Here is a 10203-nt window from a genome sequence, read left to right as displayed (position 1 = left end):
TAATGTCATAGGCCAAACAAGATTTTATTTGGTTGAATGAGGTAGCTTTCTCTAGGAGAGTCCAAGAAAAAGATAGTTAATAAATTTTCTTTGAAGAATTCTAGTGCTAGTGGACCACATTTTTCTCCTTGTCAATAAATTGTGCCTGAGGGAATATATGGGATCTAGGACAATTGCTAAGTTCCAGTATCCCACAAGAGATAAGCTCTCAGATTGGTTCTTCTGGGAAATAGGTAGGTAAGTCCTCTGGTAGCCCAAGCCTGGAACACTAGAGTATTACTGGGGTCCTGATGTTGAGAAACAGAGCATACTTTGCAGTCCTGATACCAGAGATGTGTAGGACTTCCATGGGTACCAAAGGAGGCACCTGGCTGTGATCTTATTAGACTCCACCTGAAAGGGAAACAGTCTCAGAGTCTCAGGAAATTTTTCAGATTTTATCAATCAACATAGAGGACTAAAGAAGAGGCACCAGGTCATTATGATGGTGGCTGGGACAGACACCAGCAATGTGGTGAGCTCAAAACTGGGGTGGAACATCATCCTTCAATTAAATAGGCTTGCTTTCCAGGTCCAAAGAACAAGGAAAGGAGGGCAGACGTGATCATTAGACAGTGAAAGGGCAACCAAGTCCTGGTAACTGCAGTCCTTGGAAGGAAAGACAATATACATCTCAGTCTTTCCAGCCAAAAGGCAATTCCAAGGAAGTCAGTGCAGTCTACAAACATTTTTAGTGAGGGAGGGTCCAGATAAAAAGGCTGCAGGGAGAGCTGATCGAGAGGAAGTCTTGAGGGCTGATGTGACCAATGAAGGCTTTGAGAACAAAAAGCCTGGAGTGAGGCAGAGCCATCCTTATGGGCAGGACAGACAAGTGAAAGAAATCTTATCCTTCATATGGAGGGAATCCTTTAGGGTGACTGAGTGCCATAGTCTCACTCTAGAACACACATTCAGAAAGAACAGTATTCTGGAAGGGGAATGGTATATGCTTTGCCTGAGAAGTTTCTGCCTGTAGGATAGATCCTATAAACTAGGGTCTGCATTAAGACAAGTGCATAGTTGGCCCATAGAAAACAATTGCAGAAGGGAAAAAAAGTTTTAATTTATTGGTTCTTGGGTCAGAACTTTCCACATAAAGTCAGGGTGACTGGATTTTTGTTTCTTTCACTGTCATGTGCCCCAGTTTTTGAGGGAAGAATGGAGGAGCTGAGCTATGTATGTCCAGTGTTTATGCCTTTCTGGCTCAGGAGACATATGCAATACTGTACCTCACTTCGTACCTGACATTAGCTCAAACACTGCAGAACAACACTGATGGATAAAGGCTTCGCCTTACATGTGGTGATAAAGCTGGGTTTATTAATCATTGTGGCAAATTATTGTTGTATTAAAATACAGAGAGTAAAATTTAATTTCAGGCTAGCTAGCCAGTTCTGGAAAAGCTTTAGAGTCTTTGGGAACTAATAAAAATTTAATGAAGGAATGAGATAGGGGTTGTTGAAGAGATATCCCATATATAAGGAAGAGTATCAATATACAGAAATGAATTCTAGGTAAGGGTTGACAGAAAATCTTCCTGGTTAAGGAATTGAAAATGAGGGTATGTAGGAGAGTTTGGAAGAAAGGGGGAAATGATGTAATTATATTATAATCTCAAAAGATAAAAGAAATAATTTTAGAAAGGCATCAAAAGAAAGAAAACAAAATAACCTTAGCATATAGAGAGTGTCGTGAATTATCAAGTGAATGGTATAATGCAGAGGAGCTGGCTCACTATTTGAAGTTAGACTTAAGAAATAAGACTACTGATCTAATTGGAATTGTATTATAATCATTTTTTGATTTGAGGAAGGTTAGAATTCTTATGATAATAATTTTTTCACTCTAGAATATGGGTATTTATCCTTCTCTTTTAAAATAAAAAGAATCACCTTTTTAAAATATAATTTTATTGTTTTCTTTATGTGTATCTTAAGCTTTACTTGTATTTATTCTTAGATATTTTATAGATATTTTTGTTTTTGCCATTTGACTCCTGTAATTTTTATAAAATTTTAGTTTTGGTTATCAAAATTGGGCAAATCAGTTGTATGTATATCTCTAGTCTCTATCTATCATCTAGTGACTAGTCTCCCTTCATAGATCCTAATACAGCTCACAGCACATATTGGCATGAGAGGATGTCACACTTCTAGCCTTGAGAACATCATCTGCTCCCACCTACAGAGGGAGTTCTAACCATGGGAGAGACACAACTTTAGCTTCCTCTAAAAATGAGAGGCAAGAATCAACTTGATATGGTCCAAGCCAAAGTCTGAAATTTTGGAGTTCTGGAAAAGTCTCTGTGTGCATTAGGCAAGCTCTCTGAGTGCCAGCTTCCTCAGCTGCAAATGGAAATAAATGATCAAACAACACAAACGAGATAGAAAACCCCAGACAGAATCTCAGAAAGTTCTCGAGAGATGCTTGCTAGTGTGAATAGAGTTTGATGAATGGGTATCTTTGACACGAGAACATTCCAGGATATATTAAAATCCTTGGGCCTTCTTAATCTTTAAAACTATCCATAGAATCTAGAAAACTGCTTATATTTATTATTGCAGGATGACATTATATGTTACTTGGCCTTTATCCCTTGCAGCTTTTAATATTCATTCTTTGTTCTGTACATTTAGTCTTTTGATTTTATATTGTAAGAAAAAAATTCTTTTTTTTTTTTTTTTTTTTTTTTTTTTTTTGTCCACCACATTTCTGGTGTTCTAGAAGCTTCTTGTACATTTATAGACATTTCTTTCTTTAGGTTAGGGAAAATTTCTTCTTTGCAATTCTAGACAACAGAAGTTTTGATCTTCTTTTTTCCTATTTCACTGAAGCTTTGAAGAGTAGTCTAGATATCACAGGTCTTCACTAAGTAGTTTTCTTACCTACTAGAAACAGTTTCTAGAAGACTGGGAATATTATGTTTATAACACTGATGCATCAGAAGAGGTGCTGCCCATGGATCCAAGAGTGGTTTGCATGGATATGGCAAACCAAATCCAAATTATCTAAGATTTCAGTGTAGGTAGTTATGCCCTTCTCTTGAGATTGAAAGGTTGTCAGGGGTTAAACATTATTTCTGTGTTAGTTATCTGGCACTGAACCAGGAGAAGAGTTGTCATTCAGCAGCTATAAGACACATGATAGTGACTGAACAAATCTTCCTTGATATTCAGAGCATAACTAAGTAAAACTATAGTACAAGTAGAGACACATTGGGCAGATAAAATGTAGAAAAGCATACAAGAAGACTATTTGAATGGTCATCATTTGCATCTTGCTGAACTTTCTGGAAGAACATCTTCAGCAGGCTGTATTAAGCATCCTAGACATGTACAGGATGGTTATGATGCAAACACTGTCATTTTCTCTAGAGATCAGAGGAAGGTTTGCTGAGCACTCATCTGGAGTGAAACGTCTCAGAAACCTAACACAAGACTTTCCTTCTTACTTCTGTGCTCATGGCAAGAGGGAACCAGACCAGCACCTTTGAGTTCCTCCTCTGGGGACTGTCAGAACAGCCACAGCAGCAACACATCCTCTTCCTGCTGTTCCTGTGGATGTACCTGGTCACTGTAGCTGGGAATCTGCTCATTGTCCTGGCCATTAGTACTGATGTTCGACTTCACACCCCCATGTACTTCTTCCTTGCCAGCCTGTCCTGTGCTGACATCCTCTTCACCTCCACCACAGTACCTAAGGCCCTGGTGAACATCCACACCCAAAGCAGGACCATCTCCTATGCAGGATGCCTGGTCCAGCTCTATTTTTTCTTGACTTTTGGAGACATGGACATCTTCCTCCTGGCCACAATGGCCTATGACCGCTTTGTGGCCATTTGCCACCCTCTCCACTATACAATTATCATGAGCTTCCAGCGCTGCTCACTCTTGGTGACAGCATGTTGGACCCTTACAAACCTTGTCGCCATGACACACACCTTCCTCATATTCCGGCTCTCCTTCTGCTCTAAGAAGGTCATTCCAGACTTTTTCTGTGACCTAGGACCCCTGATGAAGATTGCTTGCTCTGAAACCCGTATTAATGAGCTTGTGCTTCTCTTCCTAGGGGGTGCAGTCATCTTAATCCCCTTTTTGCTCATCCTTGTGTCTTATATCCGCATTGTGTCAGCTATCCTCAGGGTCCCTTCTGCACAGGGGAGGTGCAAGGCCTTTTCTACCTGTGGGTCCCACCTTTCTGTGGTGGCCCTGTTCTTCGGGACAGTGATAAGGGCTTATCTGTGTCCCTCATCCTCTTCCTCTAACTCAGTGGTAGAGGACACGGCATCTGCTGTCATGTACACAGTGGTGACTCCCCTGCTGAACCCCTTCATTTACAGCCTGAGGAACAAAGACATGAAGGGAGCACTGGTCAGAATTCTCAAGGGCAAAGTCTTCTCCTGGACCAAGTGACTTATGCAGAGAAACTGAAGGTGTCCTCGGTCCGCTCTGCTGAGGAGCTTTCAGAAATTCCTACCTCCTTCTGAATCCCACATGTGCTTCCTCTCAGCCCATTCCCTGGCTCCTCACCTCAAATTTCTTAGATGTGAGGAAAATGAAAATGTTTCTTTAGACTTTGATTTGCTATGAATGGCTTCTTTGTTCATTTATTTTATAATCATGTATCCCAGAATGATGGTTTAGTCAATGACAGATGGCATACAAGACAACTGTTTCTATGGGGACAATTATGCCGGAGCTGAAGATTCAATTTTTTTTGTCCAAAAGAAAGTGAAGATTTTGAAGACTGTCATCCACAATGCATTTCACTCATATCCACCCTCCCCCATCCACTTTCTCCAATGATTCCCCCACATTCCAGTCTCATGTCCTCCTCATCTTTTGTATACACACGTATACATGTACTCACATGTATATATCTTCTACTGACTCAAACTAATGTTCCCCACATACACAAGGGGTTTCTATTGAGCACTGGGATGTTGGCAACCTACCACAGTTGCTTTCCATAAAAAAAATTGGTTCTCCCTCATTAGCAGCAGCTGATTGGGTGTAGCTCCTAAACTGTGGGTGGGACCTGGTACAGACTTGTGCAGGCAACTGTAGCTGTTGAAGGCTCATGGGTGTAATATCCCTGTCATTTCCAGAAGACATTGTTTTGCAGTGTTCCCCCAGGTTCTCTGGCCCTTACACTCTTTCCATCCTCTCTTCCACAGCGATTCTTACTTTCCTATGACCTTGTGTTTTATTGTCATTAGAAACACATTGCTCCCTTGTTCGTGGTGACACTGGCTTAAACAAACCCACTGCAGAGCCCATGTGTGAAAGCCTAGCACATGTAGTTATACACAATACAGAGCACTGATGCTGGTGATAAAAGACTAGGTGGTAACTGTCTATGTATTCACTATACCATTTTTCATTTTAGAGGAAACTCCTTCCACCTGCAAAAAGGTTGTGTTAAACAATGTTCTTTGTTCTGCTAAGGGCAGATTCCTATCTTGTGTTTACAAAGTTCCTGACTACATCCAGAGGCTATCGAGTGGATGATCTGAACCATTTATGTTTATGTCAGTACACTCTATGAAGTTCTTGTAATAATGGCACTGTCTGATGATAGTCTTCAGAATCTCTCCTCACTTTTGAGATATGTGTGACTATCCTTTTTGTAACTTTTCTCATGGAGAACTGTCTGTTTCAGGGTTCATAATTCTAAAAATCTGTGTAGCACTTTAAAATAGGGGAAAGTGAATTTTTTATAGAATTTAATGTATTATTATTTATCAACATATTTTATCATATATAATAAAATATATGAATTATATAAGATAAATTAACTAGATCAAATTAATTAATTTAAGATGTTTAAAACTTAAGAATAAAAATAAAAGTTTAATAAATGTTTAAAAGCTTGATTAATGAGGTCATGGAGAATGGATTAATAATGAAAATATTGACATGTAAGGTCAATATCAGATGGCAAAGGCTTTTCAACTTGAATGGAGTAAGTATATTTTCCCAAGGAAAACAAAAAATTATTTCTATTTATTTCATAAAAGTTATAAACCATAAACATATTTGGGGATGTTAAAAACAAAACTTTCAACAATATAGAAATCACTGACACATTTTTAAGTAAAAAAAAGATTCATGAATACTTTATAATGAGAAGATAATATAATTTTAATTAAATATTATGGGAAGTGTACTATTTTCTAACTTTATTCCAGATTTTCTTTTTTATATTATACATATATTTTCATTTACTAATGAGGAACTGTTGGCAGTTGATAAATACTGAAGGAGAAAGAATAAATAATTTTCTCAAGGGATGTGGCCCCTTAAAGGTTGCACATAAGCCAGCAGATGGCCTTCTGCAACCTTACACACTGGTACCACTAATGGGCTTAGCTGGGTCTTCATTTTGTCAAACCTTGGCTGACTGTACATGTCATGGTGTATATTTGCTTTGGGGACATGCACCTCTGAGTCTTCCCTTAGGACTGCAATCATCACCAGAGATTGGCATGGATGTTAATGGATCACATAGAAGTTTTGCTTCCTTGAGCTGAGCCAAGGGCCACTGACACGAGTGAAGATGTCAGTGGTGGTGTCATGATCCAGGCAGAACCTTCAGAAATGTGGCAGTCAAAAGAGCCCAGGGGAGTGCACCAGGTTGGTGTTCAGTACAACTCTTGCCTCTGTCACTCAGATCCAATTATAGCTCTTTTTTTTTAGCCAACTTCTATCCTATAACATGGGGCTTGAATTTATTTCTGGTGTTAAAATGTATCCAGTATTTCTCCTTCCCAAACAGAGATAAAAATAAATCCCATAATTCACAGTCCCCTTGAAGATTGTGTCAAGTTATGAACTGTAGATACAAGTACAATCAAATAGGAAAATATCCCCACTACTGTAGATCTGTTCCAAGGGTGTGACTCAAGATCATCACCCCCATTCCCTACCACTCTCTCAAGATTCCATCACTTAGGCTCACACTGCAGCATGGCACTAAAATGGCATAGACCTTTATCTATTCAGGGGCCAAGTGCTTGGTAATTTTTATGTTTTTTTTTATAATGACTGAAGTAATTAACAATTATTTTGTTCATGGAAACACTAAGAGTTATTCAAGTAAATGTCTGTGGATTTGAATCATTGTATAGAAGCAAGGATATGCCTTCACAGTAATCAGTATCAGATACCATAGTTAGAAGAGTGGTGTGCATCCTTTCGCATTGTCTACTGAAAGGGCACAAACAATAGCTAAAAATAAAGAATGGCTAAAAATGAATTTTTATACCATATTTGAAACATTATGGTGAAAATAGCATAGTCTGGTAATTGTTTTATGTAGAATTGATGAGTTTTGATGTATAAAATGTAATACCTAGTGTGACCATTTTAAATTATTCAAAGCAGCTCTCTGATCCTTCTGTTCCAGAGACAGTACATCTTCTAGTATGATGCCAGCATCATCCTTTAGACATGATGGTGAAGACCCGAATAAATGGATTTGGCCATATTGGGCACCTGGTTTCCAGGGCTGTCTGCTCATCTGTCAGCAGATATTATTGGCATCAATGACCCCTTCATTAATCTTAACTACATAGTCTACAGTTCCATACTTATGGCAAGTTTAATGGCCCAATAAAGGCTGAGGATGAGAAGTTTGTCATCAATGGGAAGGCCATCACCATCTCCCAGGAGTGAGATCCTGCCAACATCAAATAAATAATACTGGTGCCAAGTATGTTGTAGAGTCTACTGGTGTCTTCACCACCATGGAGAATACCCACTTGAAGGGTGGGGCCAAGAGAGTCATCATTTCCATCCCTTCTGCCAATGCCCCCGTGTTTGTGTTGGTTGTAAACCATGAGAAGTATGACAACTCACTCAAGATTGTCAGCAAATCTTTCTGCACCACCAGTTGCTTAGTACCCTTGGCCAAGGTCATCCATAACAACTTTGGCATTGTGAAAAGACTCATGACCACAGTCCATGCCATCACTGCCACTCAGAAGACTAAGAATGGCCACTCTGAAACTCTGCCATGTGATGACCATGGGGCTGCCCAGTACATCATCCCTGCAGCCACTGATGTTGCCAAGGTTGTAGGCAAGACCATCCCAGAACTGACTAGGCAGCTCACTAGCATGGCCTTGTGTGTTCCTTCCCACAGTCATGGATCTGAAATGCTTCCTGAAGAAAGGTGCCATGTATAATAATATCAAAAAGGTGATGAAGCAAGCAGTCTTTGAAATATTTAAATTAAGAACCTTGGTAAAGTGTAGTGAGCCTGCTATTGAAATATTTATTTTTAGTCCAATTATATCAATGTCTTTTAACTGGTATACTTAGACCAGACAGGTTTAATGTGGTTTATGAAGTGTTTGGAGGTAAACCAGCCATTTCATTTTTGTTTGTATTTGTTTTGTTTGTTTCCCATTTTTTTGTAACAGTCAAGGAGTCAAGAATCTGCCTATACCATCAACAGATGAATGGATAAAGGAAATGTGGTACAAATACATATGATGTTTTAATCATCCATTAAAAATAACAGAATCCTGTTATTTTCAGGAACACTGATCCAACTGAGGATTACTATGTTAAACAAAGCAAGCCACACCCAGGATAACAAACGTCTCTTTTTCTCTTTTTCCCTCGTGTGTAGAAACTAGAAAAAAAACATTAACTTGGTTTCTCTAGGGAAGAAGACGAGAGAGAAAGAGAGAGAGAGAGAGAGAGAGAGAGAGAGAGAGAGAGAGAGAGAGAGAGAGAGAGTTCAAAACATACACAATAAGGGTTGGAGTGTCCAGTAATGGTGGTCTGGATGCTAGAGAGTCAGGGAACCTGCTGGATACTCCTGTGGTCCTATTTGGCACTGAAAGGCTAGAGCTCCCTAAAGAAGCATTGGTATTGAGTAAGCATTGGAAGGTCAGAGAAAGTTGAGTCTGATGTTAGCAACGGAGGAGAGATGTTTAGGAAGGATGAAGCCAGGTGTTTGTATATGACTCTCTCCATGTATTTTTTAAAAAATGTCAGGCTCACCTATTGGAACTTGTCTACTTTGAGGGTGGGTCTTCCCCCATCAACTAATTCCCTCTGCAAATACCTTCACAGACAAGTCGAAAGGTATGTCTCCTATATGGTAGCCAAACATCATCAAGTTGACCACCAAGATTAGCAATAATACATGCATTCATAAATGCACATGCACAAACATGCCATGAAACTAGAAGGGAGACTATTTGTGAATTAAAGGGGTAATAATAACAGAAATGGTGATAGGAATGGGCAACAGAGCATGAAAATGGTCAAGGTACATATTATATTTGAATGAAAACATCAGAAACCTCTCACTTTATAGAATGAATGCATTACATTACCAATTAATATTTTAAGAAGAAAAAAGGAAAAGAAATGGATATGTTAATTCCATACGGAATTAATTTCAGAGCAACAGAAAATTTATCAAGGACAGACACAGATATTATGTGGTAATAGGGCCAATATCCAAATAAGAAGACACAGGCATGCTACATGTACATTTACCATGCAACTGAGCTGTGACATATATAAAGACAGATCATAGACATAACAGGCTACATAGACAAAGCCATAGGTATAGGTGGAGAATCCAGAGCAGCACCTCACTTAACAACTGATAGAACAACAACTCTGCCTGCTTTCCCAGAGGCCTTCCAGCACCAAGGACACCAGGTAAGTACCACCACAATCCCCCAAGACCCTGCCAGCCAAACCATACCCAACAGCAGTAAACTGCACCCAATACTTTTTCAGACATCTGCTGGCACCAGAGACAACCAGGATAAGGCCCTGCTCCAAGTCACTGCCTGCCATATTCCCCTAAAAATTACCCATCAGCCTTACTAGACTCCATTTTTCCAGCCCACAACCCAGCCTACTTTTCTGGAGACCAGCCAACATAAGGGTCCCCAGGCCATGCTGGTACTAGGGACATCAGAAGCAAAGTTACCTAACCTAATGAAGAGATACCTATAAATGTACAAGAAACTTACAGAGCACCGAATAAAGTGGACCACAAAAGAAAATCCCCCCACCACATAAAAATCAAACCACGAAATGTACAGAACAAAGAAAGAATATTAAAAGCTGTGAGAAAAAAAAGGCCAAGTAACATATTAAGGCAGACCTATCAGAATTACACATGACTTCT

The 10203-nt window shown here is 39.4% G+C and overlaps 1 protein-coding gene and 1 pseudogene across 1 annotated transcript; both read left to right on the top strand.

The window, feature by feature from the left end:
- The first annotated feature begins 250 nt into the window (after positions 1–250).
- Positions 251–5781, top strand: LOC117711519 (olfactory receptor 1P1-like). Its single transcript, XM_076936334.1, has 2 exons — positions 251–514; positions 3414–5781. The coding sequence occupies exon 2, from the start codon at positions 3501–3503 to the stop codon at positions 4449–4451; it is 951 nt and encodes a 316-aa protein (XP_076792449.1). The 5' UTR covers positions 251–514; positions 3414–3500; the 3' UTR covers positions 4452–5781.
- Positions 5782–7493: 1712 nt separating this feature from the next.
- Positions 7494–9899, top strand: LOC117710269 (glyceraldehyde-3-phosphate dehydrogenase pseudogene; annotated as a pseudogene).
- Positions 9900–10203: the final 304 nt, after the last annotated feature.

The sequence above is a fragment of the Arvicanthis niloticus genome, chromosome 6 (genome assembly GCF_011762505.2).
Source record: "Arvicanthis niloticus isolate mArvNil1 chromosome 6, mArvNil1.pat.X, whole genome shotgun sequence".
Classification (NCBI taxonomy): domain Eukaryota; kingdom Metazoa; phylum Chordata; class Mammalia; order Rodentia; family Muridae; genus Arvicanthis; species Arvicanthis niloticus.
This window is presented reverse-complemented; position numbering and strand designations above follow the sequence as displayed.

Excerpts from the sequence above, each read along its gene's own strand:
- LOC117711519 (XM_076936334.1), top strand. The coding sequence starts at position 3,501 with ATGGCAAGAGGGAACCAGACCAGCACCTTTGAGTTCCTCCTCTGGGGA.